This window comes from Poecilia reticulata, linkage group LG5 (genome assembly GCF_000633615.1).
Source record: "Poecilia reticulata strain Guanapo linkage group LG5, Guppy_female_1.0+MT, whole genome shotgun sequence".
Classification (NCBI taxonomy): Eukaryota; Metazoa; Chordata; class Actinopteri; order Cyprinodontiformes; family Poeciliidae; genus Poecilia; species Poecilia reticulata.
The window spans coordinates 12333867-12353886 of record NC_024335.1 but is presented as its reverse complement, the minus strand read 5'-3'; the positions used below and the strand labels follow the sequence as shown (position 1 = coordinate 12353886).

Here is a 20020-nt window from a genome sequence, read left to right as displayed (position 1 = left end):
TATATATATATACACACATACACACACACACATCTGTCATCTCAATAAATTACACGCTCTGTTATTATACAACATGGTAAACAAGATATCAAACCACAAGTTTCTGGTCTTTTTTAATGATGCTGAAAGAGTGCCATGATGAAACCCTCAGAACAGTCAGAAGTAACCATTAAAGTAAACACTTTTACATCAGTATTTCAGTGTTAAGAATGAGAATTATAAACAAGGAAGCGGTTCATCCTGGGTGATGTGTAGAAAACGTGCAGTAAAATAAATTTAGGGACTAACAGCATGCACTTAAACAAGCCTGTAAGAAAAAATAAAAATAAAAATAAAAAATAAAAAATAAAGGTCTAAATGTCCACCAATGAGGCAAAATTAAATCCTACAATAGCCACATTGGGTGTTCACTACAAATCAAAGGCAGGGCCTTGCTCCTTTCTTTGCATATGGGTCATTGCATTGTTGTGGGAATGGTCGTTATTATTCCACAGGAGTTTGGCAGGATTGGCACATTTTCACATTTTAAGTTGTCTTTTTCTGACAAGGCCCCAAGCGTGCCGCATGTGCTGAAGTCCTACACTGAAGATGCTGAAGCAGCGAACAAGGCAGAGGGAAGTGCTACATGTCACGTGATATCATACTACTCCCAAAATATACATCTGACCACAATCTAAGGATAATGACAACAGGTCAGCATGTTGCACATCTCTGTTTCATGGAAGATCTCTGACAAAGAACCCACTAATATGATGAAATTGTAAAGATTTAGTAGCAGTTTGTGTGTCAGGGTAATTTCATGTTCTGTCACTGAGGGTCACGGAGGACTTCTGCTTTGGTGAGGATTTTGGCAGAACTTGGTACTTTCCAAGGCCCAGGGCCAACAGTTCCCTTTTGAGTCTGGGTGGTCCCTGGAATGCTGTCTGTAGAGGCCACTAAGTCCTCTTTATTACGGCGTTCTTTGAAGTTAGATGATTTACCATCTCTTCCTTTTGTCTCCTGTGGTGAAGTTTTAGAGTCCTTTCTGCTCCAAATATCTTTAAAAAATGACAACGAGTCTCTTTTGTTACCAGTGTCTTTGCTGYTAGTCTTGTTTTCTGCAGGGTTGCCGTTAACTTCTCTGCGCTCGGAGTCTTTGCTTCTACTTGTTTGGCTCTCCCTCACTGTAACAGACTGTGTCCTGTGACGAAGAAACTCTCCCTCACTTCTTTTAAAGCTTTCYTTCTCAAGGCCAGGCCTTGTTCTTTTATCATTTCCTAGTGTGTATCTTCTGATCTTAGGAGTTCCCTTCTCATCATTTTTATTTTCATWACCTAAGTTCTCTCTACTGAAAGAATCCTTTATTCTCCTGTGATGCCCTTGTTGATTTTCCATCTGCTGCAGGTTTGATACCGATTGAGGCCTAAGTCGAGCCATCTCGTGGTTAACAGTTTTTATTTTTGTATTACTCATCTGAGGCATTTTGCTCCTGCTTGGCGCTGCCTCCTCTGACTGGCTCACAGTCATTTTGGGACTCTGATGTTGCTCTTTGGCTTTAGGAAATGTCTCCCCTGTTTTCTTTGGGCTGCTTAACTCTCTGGAGTCTGTTATGGACCTGGTTCTCTTGGAGAACTTCGATTGATCATTAAGAAGGGGAGAGAGCCTGTTGATCTTCTTTTCTGCCCACTCATCACTCTCTTCCAACGAGCCCAAACCCTTGCTGTGACGGGGCTCATGGCCTTGCAGGGATTTAGTGCTCCCGCTGCGCGGATGTTTCAGTTTGCCTGATAAAGTTGAAGAAAAAAAAGCGGAAGCCCCAGTGGGATATGGAGAGGACTGAGGTGATGTGTCAGAAAGAAACACCTCCTCAGAATAACTTGTGGGTGACATGGATTTTTGATAACATCGATCTGAAAGAGAGACACATGTTTTTCTTTATTACATGTCAGCATAAGAATACCTCCATGTGGCATACAAGAATTCCATTTTGAGTATGTAACACAGATAACTTCAGTCACTCCGGTTAGTAGAAGTAGGAAAATGTGAGTAAAAAAAGAATTACCAAGGTTAAAGACAAGAGACCAGCGTAAGCAGTGATGGTGTTAGTGTTGGTGCTCAGTGTAATAGCACGTAGTAGAGGCTGTGTTACCTGCATGAGGGGCAATGAAAGACCCAGAAGATGATTAGACATTTGTTTAACAAATTTGTTTAACAAATAAAAACAACAAAAAAGATTTATTAAATATTAGCTACAAACCAGTAAGATTCTTTCACTTGTAACCAGTTAGCAACAATAAATATTTAATCAACCGCTTTTGTACAAGTCTTTTAAAAAATAAATTACAGGTGCTTCTCAGTAAATTAGAATTTGATCATAAAGAAGTTCATTTGTCCAGGAGTAAATTTTTTGTGACCCTGAATCTCTAAACGAACTCTTAAATTGAGTTTTACTCAAAATCCTCTGAAGAATTAGGCTACTCTGGTTGCCTTTGCATTTTTTACAACACTTTTTTCTTTTTTCTATTAATGTGCTTGTATTAAGTTCTCTGTGAATAACCAGCTTCTCTAGTTTCAACCTTTTGTGACTGACCAACTTTGCAGCAGGTATTGAAGACTCATAAACAAAGTTAGTAGTGTGTGAGCTATTAGCTGTAAGCCATAATATTTAAAATAAAATAGAAGAATACACTTAGTATATAAAACTCTGTTTATCATGTATAATGCAATTGAACTGCTAAAATAAATACATATATTTTTATTGCCATTCTAACATGGAGGTGCACCTGCAGTGTCACGGAGGGCTAAATCACTGTTTCTTACTAGAACCTGTTTAAGTAGTTCATCTGTGAATCATCTGTGTTTTTAGCTGGCATGACACACACTTAATTGCATCTCAAATGATAAGTTGTGTGACGCTACAAGATATTAAGTCTTCAAGCAATTTTGATACTCTTTGATATATAACAATTATCAGTTGTGATTAATCTACTTGTTTTTCCAATCACGTCCTACTATATTTAATTAAATGACACAGAGSAAAACCATCACATTGTAATTTCTATTCAGTTTACCGAATTACCAGGTCCAGTTCATATCCAGTAATATTTGTGTCATTAGAATGCTTCATACACTCTCTGTGACCTTTATCTTGTATCTAAAGCCCAGATATCTCAGGGCGTAAAGCCTCTAGTGCAGCGAGATTCTGTCCAACAGACTGAAAATACCATCGGTATGCAAAGTGTAAAATCATAACACTGACACCTCAAATATACCAGCCAATACATGTTGCATTCTAAACAGTCTTTTGTGATATTAATATTTTCCTGACAATGCGATGGCAAATGCATTCCCTTTTATCACTGAGATTGTTATCTGTTATCTGTGAAGAAACACTTACATTTCAATTTAACTTTACAGTTTGTTTAAAAATAAAGGCAAAGACTATCTGGATGGAKGACAGGAAGTGAATCCTCATAGAAAGAGGGTTAAAAAAATSACAAAAAACTGTTTATATGACTGTTAAGCAGATAAATCCTCATTCGTCTTTGTGTATCTTCCAGTTTAAGGTCCAGGAGAGAATCAGAAATRTYCCTGGGAGTTTTGCTGTTGGCAAAGTTTGAAAAATTGAACTGTCTCTAATATAAATCCAACACAAGTGCCTTGATCATCACAAGCTCATATGGCAGGGCCTAACTTTGTTATTTGGAAAGACAATGAAGTAACCTTGAAGCTTGAATATAAAATACAGGTAAATATCAATCTATGAAAATRTCATTGCTAAATAAATTTACTTTAGCAGCTCAGTTCAAAAAGTGAAAATCATATACATATATATATATATTAAAAGGAATATTTTATCTGTGCTGACAGGAAAAAACTGGACTGTTGCCCAGTGATCCAAACTCCTCTTTTTAGATGAAAATAAATTTTGCTTTTCTTTTAGTCCCTGCAATGCATGTAAATTGTTCAGATAAAGAACATTTTTGATTAAATTCTAATTTATTGTGATGCACCTGTTTGAGCAGAACAAAGAAGATTTATTCACTCAGCCATGTTATGGATACCTCTGTCACCAGATCTCATCCCACTGGGCTTGTTTGAAATAAGCTCGACTAAAGAGTCTAAACCAAGCAGACTCTCAATGCACAACTGCTCTGGGATGTTTGCAAACTGCACAGGGAGAGATTACAGAAAGCTTTCCCTAAATAACTCCGTGCTGGCAAGGTGAAAATTGCAAAGCTGTAATTTAAGCCTATGGCGACAATTTAGAAGAAGATGGAACATTAAACATTTATGCTGGCTTGAATGATGGCATTTGGAACTAGTGCTTTAATGTTCACTGACATTTTTATAAGAATCCAATGAATTAAACGAGTTTTCCTGCAAAACTTTGCACATTTTTAAAAACATTGTCATTTATTAATACAATTCAACCGAGAGAATAAATACTTAAGTTCCCCWYTCTCTACTAATGCTTTTTTCACCCAACATGCTATTAAATTGCACAATAGAGTTTTTCAAGGCACAAAGCCTGTCCAAAAGGAAAACTGAATATATTACTCACTTCCATCCTGGGCCAGGCCTGCGCCAGGTCGCAGCAGCAGCACMACTTTGTTTCCTCCAGCTTGAATCAGATCAATTGCCCGTGTATGGGAAATGCCACGAGCCGGCTCCCCATTAATCTCCACTATCTCATCTCCAACCTGTCAGCAATGCAGAAACACACCAATGAACAGCTAACATACTCTGCAGAGTGTTTGTGCACACACAGTCTCATTATCAGCGGATCTAAATTTTATGCTGCACGCAGATCCAGCTTTATAACACCCTATAGGCACTTTCTTTTAGTGAAGATGACAAAATAACTCTGGATAAAGCCTGTAAACATGTCAGGCTGCTTGGCTTTAATCAACGCTGACATTCTTCACCATCCTTTGAAAGGCAAAGTCATGACCAAGGATCACAATCTGGCAGGCTGTAAGATTGCTTCACACAAAAAGGCTCTTGGTTTTCTTGCTCATTTTAGAGTCTCMTTCAAATTTTGATAATGTAATAAATTCTTTCATAATTGTCAATTAAATTATGAGAGAAAATATATAGTGCCACCATTCTGGAAATAAATTTAGTTAGCTGCATCCCTTTTTCATTATGACCTTTCTTTTCGTAAGGTTTAATTTATTCACCAAAAATGGATTTATGCAGTTTTTCTCTCACAGCTCTGTGTTGTGATATGTAATCATATTTCACCCTTGAGAAGATGATTGTTCTAATCAGATTAGGAATCCATGTGAACTATAATTTCATGTTGAAACCAGTAAAACTTGCTCATATTTAATGTGAAGACTAAGATTCCTAGAGCACTTACATGTATTCTTCCGTCCAGCTGAGCTGGTCCATCTTCTGCAAGCCTCAGGATATACAGGCCCATATTGTACTCTGTGCCCCCGCGCAAACTAAAACCAAAGCCTCTGGGGCCTCTCTCCAGCTCCACAGTCAGACAACCCTCCAATAAAGAAGAAAACTCTCAGAATGCACTTAAATATAACATAAAAATGCAGTCCAAACATCTTGCATGCATTCATTACACACCTTTGTGCAATTTGTGTAGTTTCAATGCACTCAAGATATTGATAATTACCTGGTTGGGTCCTGTCACACACAGCGTTCCCTGCTCACCAGGTGGAAGAGTTTTATGGTCAGACCAGTTGACTCCATCCCTTTTGTCCTCCATGTCCAGGTTATAACTAAGYAAGAAACATTGTTATTTATCATTACTTACTTCAAATKGAATGCATCAGGAGTCCAACTCAAACAGCGATTATGTAAATTATGAAACTGAATGTACTGCTAGATTCTTTCTGGGAGGAACAATTGTAATGGGTATAGTGTTTTTTTATTCGTTCTGTTATAAATGTATAAGCTTACTAGAAGTGTGCTTAGATTTTGTGCCTTATTTTGTAGTTGGGTTTTGTTCAGATTAATGTCTCACAGATTATTGTRACAGTACTTCAGTAAAATTATAAAATCTCAAATGTATATATTTTTATTGAACAAAAGTAAAGTTCTTTTCTGTTTTATTACTATTCATAACTGGACAGTCCTCTTTGCATGAACAATGAATAACAACTTTTGCTGCAATAGGATATTTTGTGAGTTTTTTTTWWAAATTATCTTTCCTTCTGTATCTTACCGTTCATCATGAAGAGCTGACCTTTGTCCAATGGGCCTGTGTTGCAGAGCTGGACTCTGTTTAGCTGAACTTGCTCCCGATGGAGGGCCCTTATATTCTGAAATAAATTTGTATCAYACTGATTAGTGCCTAATAATTAGAAAATCTAAAAAAGTCATTTCCAGCATGAAAATTAATGACTTTAGTTGCAGAAATGTAATTTATATCCATATCAACCAAAGACTAAAAACTACATGTTGCCAGTTAGAAAAAAGCAAACTAAGTCTATAAAAGCTGCATGCAAGTTGAAATTATTTCAGGGTAATATATTTGAGCAGCTAGATTGAATTGTGTAAAAAAATGTCATGTGACAAAGTTAAAAACGGTCTTAAATTTAAAATGAAATTAAGAACTTGAAAATTAGAGTCAAAATTAAATTTATCAGCAGCTTTGGTGGAATGATGCTATGAATGACTGATCTGTAGTCAGTATTACTGCAGCCTTCTGCACCAGATACTGAAAGGTCCTTGGGCAAAATGCTAGCCACTCACTTCGCTCCTATTCTGCAAATCAGTGTAAAAGGTTGTGTGTCAATGGTTGAATGAAGCTTCTAATGAAAAAGCCTTTTGAGTGTAGGGCGAGATTAGCAAAGCGCTGCATAACGAGYTTCCATTCAGTGTCCATCACCTGCCTATGTTGGACATCTGTAAAGGCACCATTATTCTTAATGTTTTAAAATAACTTCTCACATCTAAACAAGATCTTTCTTTCAAAAACCCATCCATGTTTCAACAACACAAATAAAATTCCAAAGGTATTACAACAGCATCGRTATCGTAGACATCCTGAATAACTGCATGCCGTAGATTTCTTTGATCTGCTGGAAATATTCAGCTCCTTATTAAATAAAGATGTCAATAAAAAACAAATCTCCACCTAAGGTCATAAAAAAAAATYACATCAGCCAAGAACAACCATTAAAACTATTTTCAGTTCCACAACACTTCCACAGTGTTGCTTGAGGTGATGCAACAGAGTGTTAACATTATCTTTTTAAAGCCACGTTGCTGACATCAGATTTAAATTGAGCATTTAAATACAAAAGTACAATCTTAGTTACAACATTTGATTTTATTTCGCTACATCCTTTTCACCTGTTTATTATTCCAAGATGACATAGACTCCAGGTCATTTGTTTTACATGGAGTTTGAAATAACCTTAGAATACGATGTTAATGTATTTAAATATTCCGATTAGGTCAAAGCTTGATTACCTTAATTAACACATAAACCTGCAATAACTAATTTCTCACTTCCAAATTTTAATATTAAGGAACCAACTTTAACATTGTGATAACAAAARGCAGGGATTTTTATTAAGWTTTTTCTTTTTTCTTTTCTGTGCTTAAAAAGATATTCACCGTCTTCAGGAACCACAGTGAGAGTGACGACAGTGCCAGCCTCCTTGATAAGCTGAACAATGTCATTGTGAGAGAGCTCAATGATGGAGCGGCCATTGACTGCTGAGATACGATCCCCAACGTGGAGCAGGCCGCAGCGGTCAGTYGGACTGCCTTCAATGATACGTCCAATTTTGTGAGGGATAACTGAAATGACGGATATGAAAAGTAATGAGACATTCAGATTCAACTCAGGTAGCAACATAAGATTTACCTAGTATATAACGATATTTTTGATTCACATTGATACTTACAAGTTCTACATTTATAAAACGTATTTATGTAAACATCCAGGTTTCAGATTTTAATAGATTTCCCTAAAAAAAAACTAAGTTTGATCCTCACCACCATATGGGGGTTTGCTCTTTGATGTGAGGATAACAAAGCCAAAGCCCTCGTTCTCTTTGCGGTGAAGTGTGATATCGAAAGACTCGTGGTCCAGAGCGCTAGGCATTGGCAGGCGAGGTAGCTTTGGAGAACCGTTCACCAGCACAGGAGTCATTTCCTGAATGTCTTCATCTGTTGCTTCTGATTTGAAATAAAACAGATTTTAACGCGTTTGTATTTTATGCAAAAAATGTTTTAGAATGTTTTTGGTTCTATTTTACAAGATTTTGTACTGCAGGGAATGTTGAATAAGAAAGACAGTCAAGGTACAAGCCAAATCATGATGATATTGATGTAATTTTTGATATGACCTCTCAAATAAATTTGTGTCTTTATACTAACCTCTGTAGATGACCTTCCGACGAACAGTCAGCATGACTTGACCGTTACGGGCTGCATTGGTCATCAGGTCCAAAACTTGCTTGTGAGACCGACCTTTGACCATCACTCCGTCGATGCCAATGAGCTCATCTCCTGCTCTGAGGCGTCCGTCCTTCTCTGCAGCTCCGCTGGGCACGATGGCCCCGATGTAAACCTGGGGAAACACATTCTGATGTCGGGTTAGGAAGGAGCTAATGGGAAGGCAGAAAATGTTGCAACTGTGAATGCTATGAGACAACAGTTAGCACTTTCACTTTGTCAGAATTTGATTTCAGTGCACAAGATGCATCTTGTTKAACTCTTAAAATCAGATAAAGAATGTTTTCTACAAATGTACAATTCAGAATCCACATTTTCTTAAAGACCAAGACTTAAATGATTTCAGAGCTCGAGGAGATAAAATACAAATTATGAGTGAGTGGTATGATAAATTCTGTCTTCTTTATAATTATAATTATCACGACAACATGATACAATAACTGAGAAAAAATAGGSTGATGTACAAATTTATTAAAATGCATGGAGATAAAGGGCAATAGCAGTTGCTWACAGAATTTATCGACTCCATCAAGTTAAATTAMAAATAGTATAGTGTTCTACTCTATTTGTATTTTTTAAAGTTCTTTTTTAAAGTTTCTTTATGAAAATTGAAATCCATATTTGGATGTTTTTTATGGATTTTCTGATGACCTGTATACTTTCAAGATCAATTAAAATCACATTTTCAGTCATGAAAGAATGTTTTCTTATGAAAAATGTGATCTGTTCAAATTTAAGATAATTATATCATTGTTATATTCATAAGCATTTTTTCATAAGCATTTTTTTCAAGCTTCAGAAAAAAGCTTGTGTTCATTACACATAATGTGTAATGAACACATTATGCCGTGTTCATTACTCCAGCATAATGAACACAGTCTTGCAAACCAACTTGACTGCAGAGCTTTGAATTTGAGAGAGATACATGCACTGGTCAGGTATAACATTCTGACCACCTGTTTAATGCATTTTGGCCTTTTGATGGCAAACCAKATCTGGCCTGTTGAGGTATGTTGTCCAATAGATCCCTTCAGCTGTGCTGCAGTTCCTGGACTAAGATCTTTGAAATGCTGTAAGTTACATTATGGAACCTCCATTCATTYTTTATGGGAAGCATAAAGATTTCAATTCAATCAATTCGATTTGACTGAGTTGAGATCTTTTTACTTTGTGGAAAAATGCATTATCCTGCTGAAAGAGGCCACAGTTGTCTGGGAACTGCACTCAGCCATCAATGTGATGTAAAAGAAAATGGGACTCATGAGACAAGGCTGCTTTCTTCAATTGCTCCACATGGTCYGGTTCTGGTTCTCATGCTCTCTTTTAAAATGGTGAATAGCGGTCCTGTACACAACAAACGATGATACACTACCTTCACACCTCCCTATCAGAAACAACATTAAGTTCTTCAGCTATTTGAGCAACAATTCCTGTTGGATGGGACCAGACAATACAAACCAAATACACCACAAAATAACAGGAGTTTTTTAGACATCTACCCATCACAATGTGGTACTGGTCAAAGTTGCTATAGTCTATAAACTTCTCCATTTTTAATGTTTCTAACACAACAGCTWTGAGTACATTTGCTCTCTAATATAACTCAGCTACTACAGAAACAGCTTCCTCAATGAAGACRTAATCAGAGCCTTATCTGCCACAGTGTTATGCCTGGTCATTGTAGAGCAAGGTCTTTTGAACAGGTTGTTAGGTATTTTTCAGGCACATAGTGACATTTTATAGCACAGTCAAAAAAAGATGTTAAAAAAATGGTGGATATATCAAACATAGCTGAGAGGAAATTTGATTTTGCCTTGAAATTGGCCTTTGCCTCTTTAAGAGTCTGCCACTCTTTCCAATGCTCCCCCCTCAGCAGAGAGAAGGAAATATGGAATAGGGAACACATAAGTAATGCCACCAAGACTCTAAACAGGATTAAAAGTACTATATTTGTTTTGAATTAGTTAATTATTACAATTCAAACAATGACATAACTKAAGAAAAATAGAAGTCTGGAGATGTAAATATGTTTTAACAGCTTTCCATATATATATATATTTTTTTGCAAAGTAAGCTGGATTTAAAACTTACTGGYTGTTGTGGGCCTTCTCCTCCCAGAACTCGGAAGCCGAAGCCTGTTTCAATGTCTCTCTTCAGAAAAACATCTATGTCTTTGGTGTGAGGCTCTGYGAATGGGAAGAATTTCACCATCACTTAGTTTCAGTGTAGGATCACAGAGGAAAGTATGACAAAACAGAAGATTAAAAGCAGCTTATATCAGTCAACACTCACGCCTGCTCTCCAGCAGGGCTTTGGACTTCAGGTACATCTCTGTGGCATCTCGCTTGGGGGAGTCAGATGAACGTAGGGTGCTCGTGTTGGAGTGGTACGGCAAGGCCTGGGGGGTTGAGTCTGCGATGGTGTCCAAGGTTTCTGTGCTTGCTGTCATTTCCTGTCTCTGATGACAAACACAGGAGGCATCAYGACCAGATGATTAATTATTACACTAAAGGACAAGCTTTGTGTGCAACTTTKTGTTGTATTGTTGAAATTTATTACATCACAAACTTTTAATGAAAGTCTGAGCACCTCATTATCTTTGACAAGTGTCTGGGCATCAAACAGTGTTAGATAACAAAAGCTGGAAAGGTCACTTTTAATATCGTACACCAGTTTTACCTCTATATTTCTTCTATTGTTTTGAGGGTTAGACACTGGGATCTGAGCGTAATATAAAATCCAAGAGAGAAAGTAAAGATTTCCCCAAGGCTGCAACAGGCCTTCTCCGCATGAAAAGGGCACCCTCTTTATCTAAAACTGTTGTATTAATAATACTTCCAAATCTAAAGAGGCTCATCCAATCCTCATTACCACTGCAGTCCCCAGACAATAGCCCAAAGCATATGAATAGCGAACGGAGGTAATTAAGACTGTTTTTGAGAACAAACAAAAGAAGGCGGGCTGAGAGATAATCAATATTCAAATGTATTGCTATCATTTAATTTGACGCAACAGAGGCTTAGTGGTTAAGCTGAAGGACAAAATGTTTTGAAATCAAATTGAAGGATATGTCTCCATTGGGAAACAATGGGTGAGAAAGAGGGAATAATGCATTTTTACTCACAGGCTTCAGAGTCTTTACAGGGGATGTCTGACCTGTAGTAACAAAAAGACAGACAAAACGAAAAGAGTTTGAATTAATTCTATTCATATTTGGAACAACAATTCACACCAAAGCTCCAGCAGATGGCACTGTCTCTCTGACTAAGAGATGGTGGCAGAAAGTGTAAAAATAAACCAGTGAGCTACTCAAAACTCAAGAGGTGTGCTCGCTAAAGAATGCTCCATTAGCGAATATTTAACCATCCATGAGATTAAAGATACGTATGGCATATAGTGTTGGTTCATCACATTCTGAGCTGAGTACATACTGCACCTCAACCGTGGAGCTGAGAAAGCAGGTAAAGGCTTTTGTGTTTCATGCATATAATTCCACAGCTGATCATTCTTCTTTTTGCTTTACAGTACACCCACATGTTTCATCTAACGCAYTCAGATAGTTCCCTATAGACCATCTCGCACAGCCCCGCTTCCGTCTCCCATCCTCTTCAACTCTCTGCATTAATTGAATTAACAGATACTCCTCTGAAGCTTGCAGCCCTCGGGGCAAGGGTGAAAACTTGGCCTCATCTGAGGTTAATGGAGCCTGATGTACTGTATAGAAGAAGATATTTTTATGCAACACTKTAAAAATCCCTCATCCAACATCATTGTCATCAAAATCTGACAATGCAACGTTTGCTGCACACCCAGAACACACCCTACTGCACCCTGCTTTTACCTCCACCCAACTGCCTGATCTTTTTGTCTTCAGCGAAACTCACCAATAATAAAGACACTGTCCAATTGTGAGCCACCTCTAAGCTACAGGCCATTGTCTAATGAGTGTTAAAGAGGACATTAGCTGTTCAGTTTAGCAGGCTGGGTGAAGCCAAGCCCATATATACTTCAACAGTGGGAATCATGCAGTGGAGCAGGACATGATGGTGGTGGCACAGCAGTTAGTGCAAGTAGCATGGGTGTTTGGGCAATGAGGGAAGACGGCTCAGGCGTGGCTTGGGGCAAGAAAGACCCAGCGGACCTCCCCTCCTTAGCAGTTTAGCCATGGATCTTTTAGAGGCCACAGATAAAGAGGCATGCAGAAATCCCCTGCGCTCTGTTGATGATCAAAGCCAATCTGGGGTTCACCGAGTCGTGCAGTGAGTCCCTTAGGCGGCYACGGGGAGATGTAGGAGACATTTGAAGGGTGCCTTCCCTCCTCCCTCAACTATGTGGAATCAAGCTCATCCCCACACTCATGTAATTCCCTCTCTCAGACTTGTAACAGAGGCATTTAGCYCCTTTACAAGTTGTCATAAACACACGCAGACAGAGTYGAGGTGCAGAGGACGAATTTTGGAGAAGTACTTGGGATGTGCAGTTTGTATATGCAAGTGGTGGTAAGAAACAAAACTCATAGGAACTGGCTTTAAACTGCGCCTGCAGTAGTCACAGTGGAGAAGTTGGAAATATTTAGCAAAAAGAGGATGCAGCCTCTCCAGTRGAAGCTTTGAAACACACTGCAGACAGTGGCACACTATTACAGTGCAAAAATGTGTTATCACTCAGTGCCCCTAAACTAGCCACAACACCACCTCACCTCCCATTAGTATCAGCACTCTGACCTCACCTCCAAGCAGCACTGTAGAAGTATATCAACAATATCAACAAATKATATTAGATAAAAAATATGAGAGGAGAAAACAAAACGGAGGCACAAAGGTGGTGAAAACAACACAAAAACACAGACATCTGTGTTCAGAATAGCAGCAATCCAACATCTTTAATCTGATCGGTCATGATTTCTTGTAAAGATTAGAATTTAGAATTCCATAAATAATTTACTAGTATACTAGTAAGTGATAGCATACCAACAGATGTGTATGCTACTGATTATGCATAACTGAATCATCAAAAGAAAGATGCGGGTTCAAAATTATGGTAGTGTGGAGCTCACTCACGTAAGGAACACCTGTCGGGTGTTTCTAAGGTTTCTAGTGACCCCCATTTTAGAACATGAGAGGAAATGTTTTGTACATGCTGGTTTTTGTGCTTTTCCACTCAAGAATCAGACTAATTTGGTTGTTTTAGACAATAATCCAAAACAACCAACACTGTGAGTGTTGGAGTGCTCACAGTAACCTGTGAGTACGCCAAAAATTAGATAATGTCAGTGTGAAGACCAAGCTGTTGGCAAGAAGACTTCTGAGAGTTTCATTTAAAAATTAGATAAACTAGAGGTTAAATTTTGCCACATAGCACAAAGAGAAACAGCACATCATTTTGTTCCCTGCTGAAACCAAAATTCAGGCCACAGCACACTGTGAAGCATCGTTATTCATCATGGTATGAAGATTTTTCTTACACTATGGTGTCAGGTCTGTTTATTACATGTGAGTGGTCATGTGAATGAATACATTAAAATACACAAAGAGGCAGCAATGTGTTAAAATGTGTTTCAAAAAGACAGACAGGTTTCTAAGGGAAAACCGAGAAAAACAGAAGAATGGTGCCACAAGTTGATCTAATCTGTGCATATAGAAACTTGGGTTATACAACTAAATGTTGGTTCAGGGCTATTGTAAGACATTTGACCTTTACTGACTTTTGTAAACACAATGCTATTACTTTTAGCACAATTGTTTATTTTGGGCAGTACAGTGCAAAACTTTTAACCACACCGATAAACTTGATAGGGGTTTATCTTTGAACTCAGAAGCATTCACCCATTTGATGTCCACCATGAAATACATACAGACACTTTATTTGTCTGTGAAATGAGGAAATTGGAGAAGTGGAGAATAAAATAAGAAGCACTAGGTCATAAAAAACACATAAAGTCTTTTTTAAGAGAAGAGGTCTGGTAATGGACTGAATTAAAACAAGTTAAATTCTGTTCAGGTTGTTTCTCAGGATCACTTTAAGAGATTAAAGGAAGGTCTAGCTGTCTGGAAGCAACATTGTAATAAATGAGGAATGACTCAAAATTTCTGGATAGTACAGTATACTACCTAAACATCCAGATGGGCAGATCAGATACAAAAACATATGAATGCTTTAGTCTCTCACCTCCTCTCAATACCAGYACGCTGACCTCACTGCCCACAGGAAAGTCTTTCAGGATGTCCACCACTTGTGCATGACTGAGACTTTGAACATTTTGCCTGTTGATCTCCTTGATTACGTCTCCTTTTTGCAGTCCACGGCACCACTGGGCATCCAGAATCATTTTAACCTTCTGGCCCAGAGGACAGTCAGCAATGGCAAACCCAAATCCTCCAGGCCCCTTCACCAGTGGTACGCTCACCAGCTCTGGTTGCAGCATTCCTGTGGCGCCCTCTCCCTGGTCGGGCTGTCGCCCGTTGGGCAAGGCAGCTACAACAGGCCGACCGCTTGCGTCGGTGGTAACRTAGTGCAGTTCCTGTGAAGAGCCATGCAGGACGTCGCCTTTGACTAACAGTGGTTGTCCGTTGATGAGCGGCACAGCTGTCACCACCTCCCCACCGTGGAGAGGCTGCTGTGGCTGAGTAGCTGGTGGAAGGGGTGGAGGAGGAAGGGGGTCGTCATTGTTCAGGTCTACATCCGGAGGCAGAGGGTACCCGCGACAAAGAACCATGTCTACGTATTGGTTGATGGGGATGGACTGGAACATCTGCACCACCTCTGGATGGGTCTTTCCCAGAACACATGTCCCGTTAATTTCAACAATCACATCCCCTGTGGCAAATGAWAAAAGAAAACAATTAAAAGGAGGAAATTTTTTTTCTCATGTTCCATCTAGGAATTACTTCTCCACATCACTTTGAAAAACACTTTGCATTTTCTTTGTCAAATACGTGGTTCCCAAATCTCCTCATCTCTTACCTTTTTCCCATTTCGGCAACTCCCTTTATTGCTTTAATTTCTTTTTTATCTCATTCACTCATTTTTATCCCACCCACGCTTACTACATTGCTCACCCGAACAGTATTCCAGCTACAGATGAAAAGAGCTATGAAAGAAATAGATTTCTGTCACATAATACTATTCAAATGAATACACACACACCTTACCAGACTGACAGCTCCTGGTGTCACAGGAACCAAAGTTAGAATGACTGCTGATATATATAGTCCCTATGTGTTTGACAGACAAATTGCTGTTTTTTATTGCACTACTGAACCCATGGGACAGGGTTGGCTTAAAGAAATATGAAAGAAGTAAAACTAATTCAATAAAATTGTATTCATATAGTATTTCAAAAAAGCAGCTTTTTGAAAGGGATCATCAAATCAACTTCCAAAAGCATTTAAKAGAACCAAGAATTAAAAAAATATAATAATTTTGGCCCATATTTCTTTRGATAATATAGCAATTAATTCATATAGGAGGATCCGTAAGCTTGACTTACCTATGTAGCAGTCAAATGTACTGTATTTCAAATGTACCATTTGAACATTTGAAGTAATGTACATTATCTCAATTTGATTTCAAGTGAAAACTTTGACTAGGTCACTCCAAAAGCGTCGCGTTTTTGCTCTTCAGGTAAAGTCACAATGACGATCAGACATTTTCCTTCTGGACTTTAAGAATGCAGACTTAATGGTTGTATCCATTACTGCAATTCAAACAGGTCAAGAAGCAAAGCAGCTCCAACCAGGCACATTACCACCACCTCCACTTTTGACCCTTAGTATGATTTTCTTAAAATGCTGCTGTTTTACATCAGATATGACAAGAAGCACAGAATGTTCCATTTTAGTCTCATCAATCTAAAGAATATTTTCCTTAAAGCTTTTTTACCAGTCTCTTTACAATTACCAAAACATGAAATCTTTATGTGAAGACAAGTGAGGGCTGCAATKCTTTAGGTGTTGTTTTGGGTTATTTTGTGACCTCCTTCATATGTTGTGAACACACACTTGGCGTAATTTTGTCAGGCTAGCCACTTCTAGAAAAGTACACCAGTGTTCCCTGTTTGCTTCATTTATAGAGAATTACAGTTTGATGAAATCCTAAAGCCTTATTAATTGGTTTGCAATCAGTTCCAGAGTTTTAAATGTTTTATATTAGTTTTACAATTTGTTTAGATGACTTCATTTCTTCATGACTTATCATGAGATTTTAATGTGCATCTTTTTGCTGGATTTGCTCACCAGATGCCATCTTGTTGTCCTGGGCAGCAGGGCCATCGCTGAGAACATTTTTCACCTGAAGAAACTCGTCTGTACGGTCGCCTCCGATGATAGTAAATCCAAAGCCCTGGGAGCTTTTCTTCAGAGCTGTGTGGTACATCTCCCCCTTCAGCTGGCTGGGGTCTGCTGTAAATCCAAGCATACTTYCCTTACCTGTGTACAAATTGCACATGTAACACTGTTGGTGACACATTTTTAAGTACAAGAAATGTCGCACAGTAAAAAGAAAGTGTGAAGAACTGCAACCTCTGCACAGTGCAACACATCAGTTACACTGTGCAGACCAAAATATGAAAATATTGACATTCCTTTTGAATGACTGCAAAATTCAACCATGTGTGCTGAATCTTAATTATACACACTGTGTGGCAACAAAATCAACACATTAATCAGTCATTATCCAAATAATAGACGTGATGTATGTTTAAGCACAACAAACCCATCAAAACGTTTTTTGTGTGGCCCTGTTGAGAAAGAGGCCCACACACAGATGAAGTGATAAAATTATAGCTTTTGAAGCCAATTTACTTGCCTCCTTTCATTATAAAACTATAGAGCAGAACATGAATACAGTACCTCTGACACTATCTAATTTAGCGTATTGTCCTTTTATCCCCTGCTCTATTTAATAAATGGCTGAGGAAAAGTAAAGCTCTGAGACTGTTGTGATTGCAGGGTTTATATAAGTTGAGTAAGGAACACATAAAGGTCAGCAGCGACATCAATAAGAACCAGCAGCTCTGCTGTGGCATAAGCAATACATTACACATCCAACCCTCAGGGTTGCACTAAGCTGATGATCTTCCTTATTTAGCAGTACTGTAGTATCAGCACTTTAGATCATGGACACATTTTTTCTTTTTCTGGCTTGTGGACTGCAGCCTTGGTGCATTATTGCTGTTGCTTMAAAACAGTAAAACAGTAAAGGAAGCCAGTGAAAAAAAATCGTTGTCCAGCTGGATTTTGCAGTAAAAGACAGTGTTGAAGATGTCAGATACAGTGTCTGGGAACGGTATTCATACACATTGAACTTTCTCTGTCATGTTACAACCACAAACTTCTAAGTATTCTGGTGACAGTCCAACACAGAAAACCACATAATTATCTAGTGGAAGAAAAATGATACATGGTTTTCCATTTCTTTTTATAAATAAAACCGTCAATAGTCCAGTGTACATTTGTATTCAGCTGCAGTGACTCAAAACCACCTTTTGCTTTTATTACACCTGCAAGCCTTTTGAGTTATGTCTTTTCCAGCTCTGCACCTCTAGAGACTGACATTTTWAAATGTCTTCTTTGCAAATCAGCTCAACCTCATTCACACTAGATAAAGAAGATACATTTTCAAATCCTGACACATCTTGATTCACAAGTGAATTTTGTGCTGAACTTTGACTGGGAGATTTTAACACATGAATATGCTTTGATTTAAGCCATTTCRTTATAGTCATTGATGTATTTTTAGTATCAAAGTCATGATGCAAGGTGAACCTCTGTCCCAGCTTCAATATTATTGCTGTTTTTTTACAGGTTTYATTCCAAAATTGTTATTTATTTAGCTCTATATGTATTTCTTACAACCAGTTGCCTCACAGTGTTTTGCATGGTGATCAAAATGTAAATTCAGTCTAATTAGGCCAGACCGGATTTGTGGGATGCACTARTAATAATAATTGTTATGTCAACAGATTCTACCATAAGCTGGTGATCTAAAATGGAGAAATGGAAACTCTACCAGAGTGACCATTAATGTAGCCRGGTCCTTCAAACAACAGCTTTTCTATACAGAGATTAAATTACATGCATGAGATTATATTGTGTATGTGATATCATACGTACATGGCATTCAATTACAGCTATCTTCTTGAGATGTACTCAAGGAGATTAACTGGTGACGTCTGAGGYAAGTGGTTGCACTCACATCTTAGGAATATCAAAGAAAAGGACTGAAAACATATGCATGCTACACTTTTTATTGAATATAAAAGGTGTCCACCTCAAAATKATGAATTGCTTTGTGTGGGTACTTATAAATCAAAAATAAAATACATGGAAGTTTGTGRTTTTAACATATAATGTGCAATGTGTAATGTGCAAAGCACCATGTGAAACATTCAGTGGGAATAAATACTTTAGAAAATTCTAAATTAGCTAATAATAAATACAAAAACAAAATTWAATTATTTTAAAAAATGCAATAATTCTATCTAAAGCTTTCTTCTAAGACCAATGTCTCAGGTAGTTTACATATTCGTGCACAAACATTAAAGGATAATATGTCACCCCTCCTTCCTTTAACAAAGCCAGCATTAGTCTCTCCTAAGCCCCATCACTCCTACTGAACATGTAAGCTTGTATATACATGTCATGAATACAAGGACTACAAGCTTGAAGCATTAACTGCATCATTCCGTGCTTTAAATGTCAGACAAATAAGAGAATCCATTACATTTTTAGGTTCCCTACTATTGGTGGACCAAAACTCTCAATGAAAATTGGAGGACCCCACAAATTTGTGGTTTAAGTTAAATTTCAGAATATATGCTTCAACAACTACCAAGCTGGAGGTGATGGCTCCATATTTGTGCTGTTTTGTTTGGGTATATCTGTTTCCCTGTCCTGAACTTGCTTCAAATTAGTACAAGCTTTTCCACATTTAGTTCCCAACTTCCTGTTCTGGCTGGTCTAAATAACAACTCCACACCTCCCTCTCACTTCCCTCAGCTTTTATAAATACTCCATGACTTTCAGTGTGTGAGAGCAATTCAAATGCAGACACTCTCAAACTCTCATACGGTTCACCAGGCTAAAAACATCCAGGGCCGACAACTGCAAGTGTAAATTATAACAGCAATTGARGACTCAAGATGTCCGCTGCTGTTATACGGATCATGGAAAGCTTATTTACATAATTATATTGAAATGGCTTGATGAACTCTTTTTATCGCTTCTCGCAAGGAGTCCTGAAATTTATTTTTGAAAGGACATATTTGTATGAACAGAAAAAGACAGATGTAAAGAAGGGGGACAGAGAAGGAGACAGAAGAAGGAAGTGAGTGTGACTTGTGCAAGCCTGGACTTGAGTAGGATGGTTCACAGAAAGTCTCTTGGCTGAAATATGGAGATTGTAAACAGAAGACAAACAAAACAGTATTTCCACCTTGTCAAGCAGMCATGCGGTCTGACTGCTTACATGTGAGAAGGCAGGGGAGTAGACCTCCATCTTTATTTATCATATGTGAGAAAATATCCACCGACAACTTTATTAGGAACACTTATTCAATTGCTTGTTACCACATGGTGAATCAGTCAATCACACTGCAGGAATTCAA

General features: G+C 38.1%; 1 protein-coding gene across 1 annotated transcript in view; it reads right to left on the bottom strand.

The window, feature by feature from the left end:
• Positions 1-535: 535 nt before the first annotated feature.
• Positions 536-20020, bottom strand: part of magi3b (membrane associated guanylate kinase, WW and PDZ domain containing 3b) — a 156909-nt gene continuing 137424 nt past the window's right edge. The window contains exons 8-20 of the mRNA XM_017304634.1: positions 16650-16841; positions 14584-15231; positions 11540-11571; positions 10708-10873; positions 10507-10601; positions 8338-8545; positions 7954-8136; positions 7570-7755; positions 6170-6266; positions 5618-5723; positions 5345-5482; positions 4544-4682; positions 536-1889 (exon numbers count right to left, since the gene is read on the bottom strand). Of these exons, the coding sequence (XP_017160123.1) occupies positions 808-1889; positions 4544-4682; positions 5345-5482; positions 5618-5723; positions 6170-6266; positions 7570-7755; positions 7954-8136; positions 8338-8545; positions 10507-10601; positions 10708-10873; positions 11540-11571; positions 14584-15231; positions 16650-16841 (3272 nt within the window). The 3' untranslated portion in view covers positions 536-807. The remainder of the gene's footprint in view (positions 1890-4543; positions 4683-5344; positions 5483-5617; positions 5724-6169; positions 6267-7569; positions 7756-7953; positions 8137-8337; positions 8546-10506; positions 10602-10707; positions 10874-11539; positions 11572-14583; positions 15232-16649; positions 16842-20020) is intronic.